The sequence below is a fragment of the Montipora capricornis genome, chromosome 1, assembly GCF_036669925.1.
Source record: "Montipora capricornis isolate CH-2021 chromosome 1, ASM3666992v2, whole genome shotgun sequence".
Lineage (NCBI taxonomy): Eukaryota > Metazoa > Cnidaria > Anthozoa > Scleractinia > Acroporidae > Montipora > Montipora capricornis.
Window position 1 is genome coordinate 17,143,373 of NC_090883.1, and position 18,715 is coordinate 17,162,087.

General features: G+C 39.2%; 1 protein-coding gene across 1 annotated transcript; it reads right to left on the bottom strand.

Moving 5' to 3' along the window:
- Positions 1 to 2,023: 2,023 nt before the first annotated feature.
- On the bottom strand, positions 2,024 to 15,769 carry LOC138015174 (uncharacterized). Its single transcript, XM_068862150.1, has 7 exons — positions 15,322 to 15,769; positions 12,712 to 12,973; positions 10,706 to 10,992; positions 9,934 to 10,116; positions 7,634 to 7,803; positions 4,564 to 4,776; positions 2,024 to 3,144 (listed from the first exon to the last, which is right to left on the bottom strand). Exons 1-7 carry the CDS (start codon positions 15,643 to 15,645, stop codon positions 2,898 to 2,900), a joined length of 1,686 nt encoding a protein of 561 aa, XP_068718251.1. The 5' UTR covers positions 15,646 to 15,769; the 3' UTR covers positions 2,024 to 2,897.
- Between the last annotated feature and the right edge of the window lie 2,946 nt (positions 15,770 to 18,715).

Below are 18,715 nucleotides of genomic sequence, written 5' to 3' on the forward strand. Positions count from 1 at the left end.
GTTGTAAAATGTATTATTATACCCCAGTTAATGAAAATAAATGTTATTGAGGCATTTTCAGGTGTTTTTCAGTGTTGCTGGGAAAACATTATCTGTTCCTTTTTCCCAGCAAGACACACAAGAAATTTCCCAGCCAGCTAGATAAGATTGGTTGGTTTCCCAGCCAGCTGATCAAATTTATTTCCCAGCCAGGAATTCCGCGCGCTTTCAAATCCCTCGATTCAAAACGACCGAACAAAAGCGACAAAACCGGGACAAAACAGGTTTTTTTCCGCAAGCGCAATCACTCTGACCAGCCGTCGTATGTTTGGGAGAGGGAAGGGTTTTAAGTCGTCCTCAGTCATCAGAGTTTCTACAGCCAGTTCGGATTGAAATGCTAGAAAAAGTCAGTAATTCCCAGGCAAAACCTCTATCAATAAAAACATTTCCTAGCCAGCTCATCGAAACACCTGTATTTTTGCCAGCCAGCAAGATTCCTCTGGGGAACAGATAACGTGAGGAACAGATTCGTTGGGTGCCCCTGACAATATTCAACACTGAAAAAGGTCGGTTACCAAATTTCACGACAAAGCTAAACATTTTAAATCAAAGCTTACGTCTCCACAACTAATATTCTACGGGAGACGGTTTCCATAGCTCTAGTTGAAACTCCCCGTTCAAATCCTATCAATGGATACAATTTTTATCTTTCTTATTTTCTCTGCTACCAGAAGTCCTGGGGCAGTGTCCTAAATTAACGATAACAGTCAATTCAGAGCAATCTAGCAATTGTGTATATCAGATAAATCCGGGTAGGAGGACATGTTGAGCACAAGGAAAAGGAAAAAAATGATTCTTGAGCTTGTGCACATGCTTGGGTCAGGCCTGTTTTCACCCTGAAATAAGCACTCCCGTGCTTGCGAAGCTAGTGATAACCAGGCTTAATCAAGTGTACATTCCGTCAACATGTTATTTAGGTTACATTTATCGAAGTCAACGGGACCTGTGCAAGTTTCCTGAAACGCAGTTTGGTGCTATTTGGCCAAATTCGTGCGGGATTAAAAGAAATCACTTTGTACATAGTTTTAAAAGATTTGTGACTTGTCCCTTAAAGTTTAGGGATTCCGTTAAATACGAGTATCCCGATTGAAAAAAGTAATTACCATGCATATAGTCTACGAAAGGCAAAATCGTGTCGTATATATCTCGACGGTCTTCCCATCCAGATACCAGGATTTACGTCAGTGAACTTTTGCCCTGAAATTGGTTGGTTCACGGAATTTGAACCTTATACTTGGGATTTGAACTGCATGGATATTAACACAGGTATGAGCATAAATCAAATACAGCAAAACAACGTTTGCACGTACTGAACAAGATATTGTAACAAAAATCATCCATTGAAACTGTGAACTTTAAGAAAATGGACTTAAAATATTTCGAAGGAAACCCGTAGCCTCTTGTTATCATCACGTGGTATGGAATGGGAAAACAAACGAACAAGCTAAAGAGGTCGATACACCTTATTCCAAAATGGCCGCCATTTAGATATTCTTTTGTTTTTATTCAAATTAGACCTTGATGCCTCGTTCAGAGCAAAATATTCTTTTGAATTTTCAGCTCAAGAACGAGGCATCAAGGGCTAATTTAATTTGAATAAAAACAAAAGAATATTTGAATGACGGCCATTTTGGAATAAGGTCTATTACGCAAACGATGCTAGCTATGCTCTGCCAAGTTTGCCTTGCAACGCATTGCCGCAACGAAATTGCAGGGTCACCTCGCAGCTCTTACAAGGTCTCACCTGATTGGAGACCAACCTTGAGGTTTAACAAAAGAACAAATAACAGAAACAATGGACCCTAGGCCTAAAACAAAAGGGATGCAACTCTATCCTCTAGGGTCCCTTGTTTCTGTTATTTGTTCTTTTGTTAAACCTCAAGGGTGGTCTCCAATCAGGTGAGACCTTGTAGGATCTGCGAGGCTACCGAAATTGCACGGACACATGTTAATATGACAAAAAGTAAAAGCTTTTCCGCAAGTCACAATACTGATCAATGTTTTTAATCAAACATCTTTCTCTCATTTTGAAGAGTTACGGCGCTGCGCACTAATATAACTTGTCATTCTAAGCTTCATAGGATATGTTGATAAATTCACTAAATATTTCTTTGCATAATAAATAATCGTACGTTTTCTTACTATTAACAAGACCAAAGGTGGTCGAAAAAAAAAATTGTCCTCCTCTTTCTTTCATTTTTTCTCCAAAAAGTAGTCGGAAGTTTCATCAAATTACAGTACGCTTAAATATTCTATTATACACTTCTTCCGAAAATATCAACTTCATGTAAAAATACTTCGTACAAAATTAAAGAAACAAGCACTATGCAAAGATAGCACCTACCCCTCCCCCCATAGCAGGAATGAAGAAATTAAATGCCAAATAAAGGATCTCAACTCTTCCACCCAAACTTTGACATTCTATCATTTACAACAAACAGTCATCGCGCGATCTTGTCTAGGCTAAAACTATGCAATGAAATAATGTTCTCTTTTTCTGAAATACACCGAGCTGCACCAAAATAAGCTCGACTTCAAACAATAAATAATTTACTTAGCGGTCATAGCAACTGAAAAACATTCGCACCTACGTTAAACGCACCATGTACAAATAATTATGAACAAGAAGAATGAGACATTTGTCCTGTATCGAAAAAGAAAAACCTTTCATGTAAGACTGGCCCTGATGGGGGCAATACAACTACCAAACGAAAGAAATCCGACAAAAGCGGGAGAGACCGCTAACATTTCCAGTCGTCGATTCAATAGACCAGCGTCCATTTTACGATCGAGGAAAATCGAGAATTACAAGTATATTTTACGAGATCGAATTTAGGCCCTTTTATTATTTCACCTAACTAGTCTAATGTGACAACTTCTATCCTTCGTCCGTATTCTGAGAAAGGGTCGCTGCCGAAGATGTTAATGAGATTTCTGTCCTCATAATCGTTGACATAAACACAGTCTTCTTTCATCACGTCTTGTTGTATAGAGTCTCGCAGCTGACGAGACTTGCGCACAAGATTCTGCAGCTGAAGTGAGCCCATTTCCGATAGCTTCATGCGGATCTTGTTGAAGTCTGAGCGGCATCCAGTCTCCAGAAACCTAAAACAAAGTTAAGCACTTCTGGTCAACAAATGAAACAATGACCCTACGAAGGGTTGCAAGACCCAAACGGCTCAAAAAGGCTACTAACAATGCCGAACGGAAATACACTAATGTTCCCCGCGGCAGTGCGGTCCACACTTGGGTCTAAGAAGGAAACCACAAATAGCGAGTCATTGATGTAAAGCCTCAAAGGGAATGAGTAGTATTGTTCCTAGAAAGTTCACACGAACTCTTATATTGTTTTCACTTTTTGGTATCTTCATGTTTCAAAAATTATTGACGACCGCTAAAGCAGCCGTAAGAGGACTTGGAAAACGCTATCGACTATTCTAAAGATGAAGTGGTTCAGCTAACCCAATGTAAGGCGTTTCTGTCGAATTCAGGCAATTTAGCTACTAGTAGCGGCTTTTGCTGGGAGCTCTAAGTACACAGTTCTATCGGAGACCGTGCATCAGATATCTCAGCTGTACAATTCCGATTTGCGTCACCACAACTTCCTTAAAATACCAATGGAACACGGAAAGAGGCAATAAATTGGTAAGAGAGCCGTCGGCTTCCCTTGATATCAGCTTAGCTCACAGCTGACGGAACACAGCCTGACGAGAGTTTACCACAAATTGTTAACTTGTTTGCAATCACTGCCGCCCAAGTGAGGCTGAGAGAAAGAGAGTAATTCAAGTCGCGGCGCCAAAACAAATAAGCAAAAAAGATAAAGAAGAGAGGCAAGTGATGCAACCAGAAAAACAAGCCGGTTTTACTCAGTTGCGCATATCTCTTTCCCAGGTCAACGAAATGGCGCACAACGCAGAAGCACTGGGAATAGATCAGCTGCTTTGTTTTGCAGCCCCCTGACGCGACCCATAAGCGTTTTATTTGAGGGTAAACGAATCCAGGATTTTGCTGGACAGCAAGAATTTTCTTTCTACTTGGGCCAAAAATGAGAGAAAGGCTTAATCTTTGATAAGGCCTTCATTGACTGTTGTCTTTGAACCAGTTAGTTTCGCGTTGTTTTCAATTATTCAACTGTTAATGACCCTGAACTATAAATCGAGTACTCGAAAATGGAACTATGTTTAACTTTAGAGTTAGTTTCCCAGATAGCCTTAAACACGAATCAGATAGCCTTAAACACGAATCTAAACTTCTCAGAGTTTCCCGCGAAATCTCCGGAGAACAAGAGAAATCCCACAAGGCGAGCTTAATCAAAGGTAAAGTCTCGTGTTTACAGCGACTCCTCCACTTGAAATGAGAAACCTTAAACACCGTTCATTAAAACCTGTTTCCTCTCCAGACGTGAGCATTGAACAAACGGGATTTTCACACTAATTATCTCAAGCCAGATTTTCGCGCTAATTTCCTCAGGATGTGTCTTGCACTTCTCGGAATAAACCACTGTAATAAAACAAGTCACCTCACCTCTGCACCAAACTTGAAACACAGTCGGTGGAAAAATGAGACGAAGAAAGATCAGATGACAGACACGCCGGTCTAAGTGGCCGCATCACGTAATCTCCTAGCAACGTATGCAACCAACTGTTGTCTTTGAACCAAGCCACCACCACCTCTTTCCTTTCAAAGTACATTTTCAATCTTGTGAAGTCTTCCAGATTGCCCTTTTCAAGGAATTCCCTGTAAGACAATCATGAATAAATGAATGGTTTTTCTTTGAAGGAAAAAAATTATACAGATTTCAAAATGTACATCTTACGAATGAAATAAATACCATAACTAATTCAACCATTACTAATGTAAAACGATGTTTTTTCCCTTACTAGAAGAGGAAGGTGCAATTAGGTTTAAAATGTTGCCTTTTAACGACAAATCCCTTTCTTCCTCAAATAGGGATGATAAACCGCATATCGCTTGCCAAGGCCGCTGCGGTATCCAGGCCATTTTTTCTCAAGTTTAAATCGTCTTTTCAACAATAAAATGTTATCGTAGAACATGAAAGGGATTTATCCCGCTGTCTTACAAAATTGAAATCAAAAATAAGGTATGTACACGGCTGAAAAGATACGAAACATTCACAAAAGAATGGCTGCAAGCAATGAAACAGAACATACTATGAAAGCAATATAACAATAATACCGGCCATTTTTTCGTTTTAACCTAAGAACACAATGGAAGAAATGACTCATGATCACATCAATATATTTGAGCTATTTCGCTCATCCTGTAATGAAGGGATGCCGAAAAATGAAGTGTCTGCCAAAGACAGATTTGAGACCGGACAAGGGATGCATTACTGTATATTAAATTCTTTTGGAATGCTTATCCATTAACGCTCGCTACGTTGTTGAGTCTAGCGGAACATCGCTGTTACAATTTTTTTCCAGAAGTTTCTTTTGTTCTGATTCCGAACTATTCAATATATTAATTTTTCCTCAGTGAATCTCTGAATAACGACAGTATTAAATTCCACTCCCTCACACTACCAGACTGTTGAGACAACGATTCAGTCATTTTCAACACGCCTCAATCACAACACATCCAAAAAAACACACCCACAATCAAAGAATTGCGAGCTGAGATTCCAGCTCACTATCGAAAAAGTTGTACGTGAAAGAATCCAATCGACACTGATTCTGTCGTTGAGAACGTGATCAGGAAAAACAATGTTGTTCATTCGTTCGCTAATATCAGGCCTCTGGTGTCAAGCACTTGAAAAGCCAGAAGGTTTTGGAATGATGATCTTGACAAAAAGACGTTTCACCTGAATGCCAAAACTGAATGGGCATTTTTCCACTCGACTTTGCCTGTTGCGAACAACAGGCCACTCTTTCAGTACTTAAGCGCATCCGTTGTGAAGCCATATACGCTGCCCGAAGCGATTCTTCAAACGCTACTTGTAAAGCCTATTAAAGAATGTTATGTCCGGCCCCTACGACTTCCTTTACAATGTTGAGCTTGTGGGTTTCGCAGATTACTAATTAGGTGTCGATTATCGAATATCCCAGATGATAAGTGGAATACGCACTTGCGAAGGGGCGTTGTGATACTCGTTTCTTAGCACACGACCGGCGAAAGCAAATACTTCCAAGTGACGATCTTCCGAGTTGCTAGAGCAATATCAGTGTTTGTTGATTGTCCACCAACGCACCCGGGCAAAAGCAGTCGATATGACGTGAATATTCATTACAAAGAAAAGTGGTCTCGTTGACTGAAACAAATGGCGGAAAAAGAGAAAAATTAAAGGGAAGGTAGAAATGTGAAAAATTTCCGCACGGCATTGTTCGTTTGTCTTGGATTTGCCGCCTTTTCATCTTAAAAACCACTGGATCTAACAAAGAAAAACTAATGAGTTGACCCACTCCTGTGCTTATGTAAGTAAACACAACGACTCTCTTCAAGTTTCTTGAACGGCTCATTAATTTAACTCGGCAAGACGCAGTTCCAATATTATATTGTCAATTGTGTAGTTGAAAAACAACGTTCGTTTGGGACCGAACTCGAAATTGTCGATGGTTGGGCCATCTTAGTAATTATACGCTTTTTCGGACGTTGTTCTTTGAAGAAAGTGCAGGAACTCTAGCTTTGACAACAAGAGCCTAACAATCTCTTCTTAAGTATATCGCTGTTATTCCAGGCGTGAAGAATAATAGCCATCTATTTTTCGGGGAGGCGACGTAGCTAGATAATCAATGGTAAATCGTCGGGTAAAAGCAGTCACCAAGAAAACAACCAATTAGGGGCCAGGAGCCGCGGATGCTTAGAAATGCATTGAAACTAAACTAAACTGCTGTGGCTCAAATACGACTACCCATCCGTGATGTAAAAGCTTAACACCGGTACCCAACATCTCTGCAATCACCGCATACGAAGTAGTCACTAATATCCACTATTTAAAAAGAAATGTTCGGCCAGAGAAGGCTAGCTGTAATAACAATGTTTGAAACATGAAAAATACGTTTGGGCCATCGAAGTTTATTCAAAACACGCCGTTAGCAATATTGCACCTCAGACAAGTCAAAATACTGCATTTAGATTTTCACATCAAGAAGCAAAGTGACCTGTTTATTTCTATGCACCATGCGTATAATCCACCAAAGGTCTCCTTAAGTACACTGTGGTTGGAAAATGGTCAAATTTGATTTTTAAGTATTAAGGGGTACATACGTTTGCACTGGACTGCTTGCAAAAGTCATAAGAAATGTGTATGGCAACAGGATAACAAAAAGAACCCTTTTCAGCGAAATAACTCCATGTTTTGCCTACATTATTGTTACCTGTTCCCTGTAGGTCAGAAAGTTGGCAATGATTAGACAACTAACCGAAACATGAGAAAGATCTTGACAAAGAAAAAGCCAGCACCTCAAAAACAACTTATTGGTTGGAGTATGAAAACTATAAGAAGAACCACTTCCCTGTTCTAAGCTCACATAGGCTATAATGATTGAAACTTTATTTAACAGAACAGGAAAAAAAATGAGCTTGAATCTAGCAGTTCCCATAACAAAGTTGAAAGCAACAGAAACCTTCAAAATACCTGTAACACTTGTGCCGTCTGACCACTGTTGAAGGTCTATGCTCCTTCCCGTAGGCTGTTCCTTTTCGGTTCTGCCAAACCCAAACTTCATGAAGTCTTTCAACATATGGCTTAGCTTTGCTCATGAAGTCATTCACTGTTAATTCAATCTCCTCAGCGTGTCTTGAAAGCTGTTGTGCAATCAATGATCAGGTGTTAACAGATAGTTTTGCTCAGCTTTTTGAGCACTAGATTTCCATATGGGCGTTCTTGGTCCAAATGTTCTTTTTTCACCAAGTAATTGCAGTCTTAGGCGGTTTATTATGGTTCATAAACAGCCCACTGACTGCCTAGATGTTTTTACTTAATACTATGTTGATTCTAATTTTTCCTTCAAACCGTCATTAACTTTAAAGGCTAAAAACAATTTATAGTTTCCTTGAAGTGCTACTATGATCACAAAATCATTTTCTTTTTTACTTCAGTTTGAAAGCATGTACACCTGACTAGTAAAATTTTGAGATTTCATTTTTATCCAAAAGGTTGTTTATTTTGAGTGTAAGGTTTGGATTTCAAGGTCTGCCATTACTCACGTTCAAACCTGACCGATTGGACCTCAGAGGGTTGGATCTAGCAAAAAGTGACGTCATTTACTCACTACCTTAAAATTTCAGGGTGTAAACGCAACTTATTATATAATTATGCAAAACACGAGTTTTAAAGTTTGAAAAGTATGCAATACCAATGTTTCCCCAGGAAGTTGAAAACCAATTTGTATCGAATGCAGCTTTTGGGAAGCAGGTTTGGCGCAGTGGCGAGAGCACTCACCTCCCCTGTGGCCCAGGTTCGATTCTCGGACCTGACACCATGAGTGGGTCGATTTTGTGTTGGTTCTCTACTGTGCTCTGAGGGTTTCTCTCCGGGTTCTCCGGTTTTCCTCCCTCAGCAAATACTAGCATACAGCTGATTGCCGCTGACTGTAAGCTGTGCTCCAAGGTCATACATGAACCGTTAAAAGGCTGCCAGGGGCACCATGGCATGCTTTCAGTTCAACCTTGTTGAGCTGCGCTGTTGCTGTAGTATTTGCAACAACGACTAGCGAGACAATTATTATTATTATTGCTATTATTATTATTATTATTATTATTATTATTATTATTATTATTATTATAGGGCTTACTGCAGATATGATTCATTACTGGTGATTTTATTACCTAGAAAATCATGTCATAAATGCAATATGGTGCAATGCTCATTTGCCACCTGTTAGAACAGCCACACCCTACAGGAAGACATTTGGTGATGTCCACACCTGCATCTCAGACTTTTTAAGAACACCTGGCAGGATACTTGAGGCCCCATCCTTTCTTACCCAGATATTTTTGAATCTGCATCTTTTTCTTTCTGGATACGCCTTCCGTGCACACGTATCCAGCGAATTTGCTGGCGAATCCGAACTTTTTGAATATGCTCTCCAGAGTGGATATTTTTAAATCTGCTATGAATCCGGGAACATGTGGACACTACATTTAGAATTTCTTTAATCTGGATGGCGTAACAAGATCAAGCCCAGTTCCTTACCACGAATTCTCAAGATGGCTGCCAAGGGCAACATTACTTCTTTATGGCACATACTCTGTTACCTCTGTTTCCTTGAGGAGTCCTGAGTACTAGAGTGAATCTGGATCCATATATTTTGAAAAAAGGGTGGATGGGCAAATTTACGTGTGGATGAGATTATTTTTTAATCCGGAAAGAACAAGTTGCAGATTCAAAAATATCCAGAGGGGATGGAGGGGGCCTAAAACTGCTGTTGACCAGAGTGGGTCTACATCCTCCTGTACTAACGCTTTGTGTCCATATTTCCTAACCACAACACTGTTTTTTCAAAAAAGCAGTTAAATTAAAGTACTACTACGATGAAAAAATCAGCTTTCGTGTTTCTTCACATTTCGAAAGTATTTGCAATGATTGCTCAATAGGCAAATTTTTTTGTAGAAATTTCAAGAGGAAGACTATTTGAGCTCCACCTTTTTTATTTAAAGGTCCGCCATTACTTGGTGCGGTTCTGACTGCTAAGCTTTCAGTGATCTGGATAGCAGAGAGAGTGACGTCACTTACTCACTAGCTTAAAAACTCAGTGTGAGAATGCAGCTTAATTAGTATGCAGCACAACAGTGTTTGGCTTTCAGATTGTCAAATTCGTGTTCTGAAATTAAATTTGGCTTATTGAGCAATCAACGCAAGTACTTTCAAAATTTGAAGAAAAACGAGAGCTGGTTTTTTCATCGTAGTAGCACTTTAATACCCAAGTGGTTTACCTCTCCGTTAACGTACTCCAGACATGCTCTGTAGTCTTCAGCCACCATTTCTCCCTGTCTCTGTACCAAGAGTTTGTTGCTTTTAGCATCTAACCAGTTCTTGAAGTACCCACAGAAATCAGCATATGCTTTAACAGTTTGGAAACCACCTTTCAAATGGCCATCTATGTACATTGCTGTGATCTGACAAACAAGTGACCAAATTCCATTTATATTTTTGGAGTTTTACAAAATAACATTTTCTGGGAATTTTTCATGGGTTTTACCTATGATATTTGAGGAAAGAGGAACAAAACTATCATCCTTTAAATTAATGCCAGACAATTTTACTTGTAAACTGGGGGTGTCCTTGGCAGCAAGAAGAGTGAATGGGTTAAGAATTTTTTGTGCCTGGTGCCAAGTTAGTTCAATGTTATTGCCCTGCTTCAATCCTTACTTAGACTTTATCAAAACTGCAAAAGTGCTTTTCCTATCTTGGCTCTGCCAAGGAAATGGATTCCTACTGAGAAAACCAGTAGCCTGAATTTTAGCCATCTCTCCTGTTTGTTTGTGAAAGTATCAAGCATGAGTGTCAGTTGCCTTGCCTCATAAATAGCTTCATAAAGAGCAGCAATAACTATTTTTCTAATGACAGTCTTATCAAAAATTACCTCGGACTTGGTTTTTTCCGAGAACAAGTCCCATGCATCTTAGAATTTGATCTTTTGACTATTAGTTACAACAGAGTCAGTTTTCATGACCAAACAATACTATTGTAACAGTTGTAATTTACCTGGTGAAGCATGTAGCTATGTGTTACTCTTGGCATGTGCTCTGTCAATGCTTTCAAGGCCTTGCGATTTCCTGCATCCCTATCTTCTAAGAATTGATACCATTTCTGTTGCCGTGAAGAGTGTAAAGATAATTGAAAGTGTTCCTCAAGGGCTTGCCGATTTCTCAGACATCGCTTGAGAACATAAGTCTGCATTAGCCTAATTCCTCCATGTTTTCTAACGAAAAGTTTATATAAACTAGTCCATTCATAGTAATTTGAAGGGTAGTCTTCGTGGAGGTCCCTTTCTGCAAATATAAATTGAACAGTTGTTAATAAAATGACATTTAAATAAATGTCATTTTACTGAAACTCTTAAGCCACAACAGAGCAAAACACAAACATGCAAGGATCGGTCACACAATTCACAGTTTTACTCTTTTAAAACTAAAGCACTGCTATTAACATTTTGGTGCAGGTGGGGGTGGGGTCTGTTCTCTTCCTGCAAATAATTAACCATTATCTGCAGGAGCATAAAACTCAAATTTGATGCAATTTTTTTAATTTCCATATTCCATTTTTTGTGTCTTTTCCCAATTACTTTTTCCAAATTTATCACTTTTTCCAAATTTATCACTTTTATCAGCAGAATGAAGAAAGCCACTGGACACTTATTCTACTGCACTTAGCTGCACTATTTAAATGAACACAACAAAAAAGATATTTAATTGCCTACGAAGTGAAAAATATATTTTGCTTAATTTAAAGACCTTTCAAAACAATGAAGAATGGTGTTTTTGTTTTTTGGGAATACCTTCTTTCGTTCCAGAGATATTCAAGTTTTTGTTAAAAAATTGATGACATCACAACAATTGGAAATGAATGTAATGAATCACAAAATTGAGAATATCTCCAAAAATATTGGAGTAATGATATTCAAACTTGGCACCAGTAATGTGTATCAGATGAGGCACAAAGTGGCACCAATAGACAAGTTGTCATGGGAACACTTTCGCTTCCAGTCCCATTCTGCAATGAACCAAAATATCTTGGATTTTGAACAGATAAGTTCAGGCAGATGGTCAGAGTTGAAACACATTTGCTGCCCATAATGCTGTACATCTCCGTATAAGCTTACCAAGAGTGACCATTATTTTGACAATAAACAACAAAACCAATCCTGTATTAAATAGATCCTGCAGCAAAAATGGTCTTTAAAATAAGCAAAAGATGTTTTACACTTCATAGGCACTTAAATAGCTTTCACATGATATCAACAAGTTGGTAAAACTAGAGATTACAAAAAGATACTATTCTGATGGCAGTTGACAAGGTAGCCCAAATACAGAACAACCTTTGAAAACCAAAACTTGACAGCTGAAAAAAAAAACTTATAGAAATGACACGCTTGGCTATAGGCCATTCCGGAATTGCGCATGGAACTAAGGCAAGTTTCAAATTTGAACCAATTGATAAATTGACACCATCACATGAAAGATGGCATCAAGATTGGCCATCTGTCCAAGTTTGATGCTTTTAGGTCGAACAGAGACCAAGTTACCGACTTAAAAACATAGTTAAAAACCCATACAAAGGTCTCTAATTTTGAGGCTGCGTCCCCTAAAACCTTAAAAAACCCTTAATTTTTTTACGATTTCTGTAATATTCAGAAATATAGGCAAACCAAGTGATTTTCACCTCACCTATTCCCAAATAGTAGGTCCATGACAGGATTTTCCAGTTGTCCCAAATCTGATAAAATTTTCCAAGAGTTTATATGGTTTTGGGGGTGTACGGATTTTTTACTACATTGTATGTTTTAAAGTCTGTAACATGATCTCTGTTCAACCTAAAAGCATCAAATTTGGACAGATCGCCAATCTGGATGTTGTCTTTAATGTGGTGTCAATTTATCGATTGGTTCAAATTTGGAACTCGCCCCAGTTCCCTGCACAAATCCAGAATGGCTCATAAAGGAATACTAAAATATTGTTTAGAGAACAAAAAAGGAGCCACTTAACACGAACCTCTGTCTGACTCATGATAATTTGACTCTAGTTCTTCATCTGTCAATCCCCATATAGACTTTGCTTGGCTTGCTGTTAAATGACTTACACTTTGAGAAGGAGGTACAGGGTTCAAAAGATACCAAACTATGACAGAAGTTTTTAGTTGACTGACTGGTCTGAAAAAATTGTGATCATTCTTAAGAACTTCAGCTTTGTAAAACATTTCGTAGAGGTAAACGAAAGTGTATTCCGGCCACCTTGTTCTGAGACCAAAGTCCACCTGGAATGAGAATAAAAACTGCAGTCAAAAGAGAGAATGAACCACTTTAAGACAAACCAAATTCAACTATAATGTCTAAGTAATTATCTCGATGTTTTTCTGTTAACTAAAAGCATACATTCTTAAAACAAGCAGGCTGACATGATAAAAGCACACGCCTGTCAGCTGATGTCCTGCAAATAAGTATAAACAGAAAGCATCATTTGACTTTCAAATGATAACACTGATGAACTATATATTATCAAAAACTGCCTATGACCTAACAACATCAGCCAAATTGCAAAGGCAAAGATCTTCACAACAATTGACTGATTCGCCTTGGTACCATAGTCTTAATCTTTTGATGCTTTTAACATGAATAATAAGAGTAAAATTTTCATAAAAAGAAAGAAGTGGACAGAAAGCACTGCCAAATAAACACTGAGGGATTGGCTCACTTTAGCTCTTTCAAGATAAATTCCTCCATCTATAGAGTGGAAAAGAGTTTGAGAGTAGCATGATATAATATATATATAGAGTAGCATGATATAAGCCACTCACAGTTTTGTACCACCTTTAGGGAGCACTACCCTAATCATCCTTAGAACAGTCTAACTAAATTACTTGTAACTCAAAATGTGAGCAGTAACTTTGTTTGATCCAAGAACTGTCTCGTGGGTGCAACTGAGAATCAATCCTGCATGCAGAAAATCTGTATCTACATAGTCAAATGTGCTTGCAGCTGATGGGCACATCTCTATAAGAGCAGAATGTAAAGATGTTGGACCACGTAACAATTTATGGCCATGTACACGAATGAGTTCAAAAGTTTAGTACAGGAAAGTGGCCGGTGCTTCACTATTATGAAAAAAAAAGTCTGCAGAGGAAGCCTCGTTCAGTAGGACTACTTTGAACTGTGAATGCAGGGGGTATCTCTTAAAGAGACTGATAATACATGCCCATAAACAAACGTTTTTCTTTCCGTTTCTCTACCAAAAGTGAGTTTTTCGTCGTTTCGGTAAGCTTACTTCTCGAGAGTAAAAAGCTCAGCTGGGAAAACCTCTGAACGAATAACATTGCCTCAGCCGGAACATGTGAAGATAGAAGTGGCTTTAGATAAAAATTTGAGATTCGAAAGAAAGAAAGACGTTATTTGCAATTCGCCACAAACAATGAATAGAAAGAGGGCTAGTGAGTGTGTTTGTTGGCGAAACAAGACGGCAGCTGCTGTGGACCTGGCGAAAGAGAAACACAAAGCAATCGATTCCGGTTCCGATAATATCGCGTAAATGTCCTTTCAAAAAGCCTCAATTTATTTATTCATGTCCTCTTGTTCAAAAAAGCTGTGCATATTTCACTTCTTGGACAAGGTCTTTCCCCATGCAAAATCAACACCATATTTTCAAAAGCCATGGACGCACTGAACGTCTCGGAAACGAAACCGAACAACAGTCGAAGGGAGAGGCCATGTTGTTGCTTTTTGGGGTAAACGAATGCCACAAGGAGAAAATGGAAAAGTGCTACGCTAACACAGCATTCAGTACAAGCAGTCTATTCAACGCCAACCACTTAAATTCGCTGAAATCGATCTCTTCATTACCATTTTAACATCATGAGAGAGAGCACGCCGACACCCTCTTCCCTTCCTCCGAACCCAGATAGGAAGTAAATCAGCCTAACCGGCTTTGGCTACTTCGACAACCCTTCTCAATCATCTATCTGGCAGATTCTGCAATAGTCTATTTGCCATAAGAAAGCGTCCAAATAAAATAAAAGCTCGAATTTCTTGGCAGCTTAAATATCTTGAATAATATATTAGACCCAAATGAAAGCATTCGCCCTCTTCGTTTTTACTGAAGTATTCCTTGATACATGAAAACCTACGATGCAACAAGCCAGGACTTCGAGATAATATAATGAACATGATTTAACTATATAACTCGGCAAAACAGGGCCGAGAAAGGACCAAATTTCCAACTAAAATTCTGCCCGAACGAGTTCGACTACCACATGGCATTTGCAAATCGGAAATGGAAAATTCAAGTTCTGCGATTAATTTGCCGGCAAAAGAGAAGGCCACACCAACTCTTTAACTAAAGGATATGTATGAACGCCATTCTTCGGTTAAAACAACTTGAACTCCCGAAAGCTCACCGAAAAAAAAAAAAAAGCTTCCGTTGTGGACGGCCACAACAACGAATGTTTTTCCTTGAGCGATGAGTTCATGTGGCCTTTTCTTCTCTATTCGGAACAAGTCGACGAAAGAAACAAGTCATCTTAAAGCGACTACTATAATACAATCCAAAAATTTAAATGTCGAGACAAAGATTCCCTCCGCTGAAACGAAAAGACAATTCGACACTACTCACCCTACATCGATGACGCCATATGAGATCCGAAAGGGAGAGTCGATGAAATAGTCGGCAAGATTTTCCCAACATTACAAGACTCTTAAAGTCTAAATACTCCAAAATAAGAACAAGAACTTCCTCGCTTAAATGAGTCAACAAAGAAGGCGGTAAAATTATCCGAGACTCCATCTCCTCGGGCTGAAATATCCTGGTGTTCGTTGATAATCTATGTAAAGGCGGTGCGCAGTAAGTAAACCTCCCAGAGCTTGTGTTCCGACAACTGTGAGCAAACTTTTTCGTTTTAGGTGGACAAAGATGTGAGTCTAACATGGTTGATGGCATTCTATTCTAAACGAGCCGCAGTTGTGAAGAGACCAAAATGACCGCGGTCCACATAAAAGATCTAGATAAATAGAAGGACATAAAAGATACCTGGCTGCTAATGACACAATATCTCTAGGACCTAAGAAGGAAGCTTTGTTGTTTTTATATTCTTTTGACACGTGCATTTCCCGTACCATTACGCATGCTCATATCCGACCTGCCATGATGCGAGCCAATCACGTTCGCCGGCGCGTGTTTAGAATTCTTGCTAAGTTGGGCTGGTGCTCCTAATAAACGTAATTATCACAGCTATCTTCACGACATTCAAAATATAATATAAATTCAGTAGCTGGCGGAACAAGAGAGTAAACCTAGCGGAACATGGAACCAAGCTTCGAAAATCACTGAACCTTATAAGTTTGCTTATTCGTGTCAACGCGCCTGATCCAGAAAGAACTAGAACTCAAACAGAATGGATCTCCCTCTCGTGTGCCTCGCGCGGAACATAATCCCTGTATAATTTATCGCCTTTTGTTGTTTCCAAAACAGCATCTCCTTAGCAAAGCTCAATACTTCAATGCACCTAGAGTAGCATCAACAGAATTCATTTCAACGAGTTTTCCTAAACGGGTTCTTTAGAGCGATCCCGGCTTTTAGATCGAGTAAACGCTTTCTTCGTTGCGATGCAACCGAACAGCGAGTCAGGCACAAGACATGTTTTCTTTACATAAAAGTCTGTCAAATAATAACGAAGTGTGCTTCTACGCTACTGCTGTGAAATTCACTATCTATTCCTCGCAAGGAAGAAAGCAAAAAAGCTGAAAAACCTGAGCTGGGCGAGAGAAGCAGTTCGGAAAGTGGCGATTACGTCAGATGTATACAAAGTTTCCAAATCCACGCAAATTTTTATTCGAGGAAACAACTAACCAGGGAAATGAGTCAGCTCGACTGAGAGAACAACGATTCTAACAAAAACCGAAAAAATGTATATTGCACAATTCTTCAATATAGCCACCCTTCACCCTCGAGGCCTCTTTCAATTGAAAAATTCTTTCCAATATTCTTCTCAGAACGACCGCACTTAATTCAGATGTTATTACGCGAACTAACGTTGTGGCATTAGAGCGAATCCAGACACGTACGTATCAGACAGCGATTTGCAGAGGAAGAAGTAAAAATTTATGGCAAGGAGAAAGCAAGACTATATGAAAGACACCTGAACCAATCCAAACAGCTGACGTGCCTTCCATTGTGGTTTTCATTCTTTGTTTTGCTAATAAATGAAAAGTGAAATTTTAATTACTTCCCTAGACGCTGTCATTCGTTATATTGGAACAGTGTTCGAGGAAAATTGTCTTGAGTTAGGTGGCCAGCCAGTGACACATTGCATCAATTAGCTGAAGCGAATGCTCGCCACTGAAACCGCCGGCGACACAACAGAGCTTGCACGCTGGCCGACCAAGGAAACCCTCACGTGTTTTTCACTTCACCATAGGGTCAGCTGTGTGGCCTTGCGTAGAAACTTTTGTCACGAAAACGGGTAGATAATAAACCACCGTGAAGAGCAGAGCCCAGGAAGAAGAACTGAGCAGAAGAAGAAGAAGAAGAAGAAGAAGAAGAAGAAGAAGAAGAAGAAGAAAACGAAGGATATAATTTGTGAGCTGAAGCAGAAGTCGAGGCGGCCTTGCTCACAACAAAGGTATCAATCATGATCATGATGGCTGAAAGGAGCTATACGGAAACTACTTACTTGGCTCAGTCAACGGTACAAACTTAACACAAAAACAGGCAGTGGGAAAGGAAGTCGAGATCAACAAAGTTTAAAACGCCACGCAATGAAAGCGGGCTCAAAAAAAAGATCTTTAGTATTGTAAATAAAGCCATAATCGTGCTTCATCACCCGGCCCCGTCGTAAGACATAAGCGCAAACGCGGCACGTTCTATTAAAATTTAACGCTTTTTAGTGACGTCATCCCATTTGATAAATGCGTAATGATTATGTCCATTCAGATGACTAATGACCGCGGCCATAGGGAGTCGGGTATGGCAATACGAACACCACCTTATTGCGGGCATAGGTGATATTGGAACTCACAGCTGGTAAATGGCCTCTCTAGCCATTGGCTTACGATGCTCACTCGATCGTATCCAAAACATCAATTCTCAAGTGCTTTGTTTTAGGTTTGTTTCTCGTTTAGGCTGAATACACCAATAAACCACAGGAAAAGGGAATTGCTCTGAATATATTGGACACACGATGACATCAGTTGTCTACTGAAGCAGGTAGCTGGCCGAGTCTTTGAACAAATTTTGAAGCTGCGTTTTGAATATGAATATACAACAGGTCCATTCAATTTCATGAGATGATTATTTATTCCAGAATGAAAAGTGAAATATGAAAGAGGCGGAAATATATTCCAACCTCAATCAAGCTCAAAGCACGATTAGAATATCAGCACAATCTGAGCCAATCAGAGTTCTCCGAAGTTTGTATAAAACTCATCAAAACAAATTATTCTTTTCTTTACGTTGCTTTATTTTGTTTTATGCTTAATCATCCTTGGAAAAAGAGACAAAGATGGTTTGATTGCACTCTTGGGCTTTTCCAAACACTCTAAGAAAAGCCATGGAAACCACAATTATTCGAGAAAGAATTATTACAATTAAATGCTAGCCTGAGGCTAAAGTCAAAACAAGGCTAGTCTCATGAAACATTTTTACAGACGGACAGTTGGCTTGCACAAATTCATACTCTCCTTGAATAAGAATTTAGGTTCATGTTTCGCTGTTCAGCATTCCCATCCCTTTTATCCATACTTTCATTGCCAAATTTCCGTCAATGGTTAGGCGAACCATGTTATCTCTATCTTAAGGTTCTGAAACGGACGTAATCTACAAAATCTTTAGCTCACAAACGCGAGGAAAATTTTGCAACTTTTGCATGTAAAAAAAAATATTCTTGGTAACAAAAGAGAGTATGCTGTCTTTGTAAATTAGACCTCGCGCAGAATGCCAGGCACGTGCTTGCTCGCGCAAATCAGCAATGTAAGCGCCTGACTACTTTTGGAAACCTGCTTAATGATATAAG

Excerpts from the sequence above, each read along its gene's own strand:
- LOC138015174 (XM_068862150.1), bottom strand. The coding sequence starts at position 15,645 with ATGCCATCAACCATGTTAGACTCACATCTTTGTCCACCTAAAACGAAA. Across the intron at positions 7,804-9,933 it reads TGGAGTACGTTAACGGAGAG|CTTTCAAGACACGCTGAGGA; the intron begins GTAAACCACTTG and ends ATTGCACAACAG. Across the intron at positions 3,145-4,563 it reads GTTTCAAGTTTGGTGCAGAG|GTTTCTGGAGACTGGATGCC; the intron begins GTGAGGTGACTT and ends ACTTTGTTTTAG.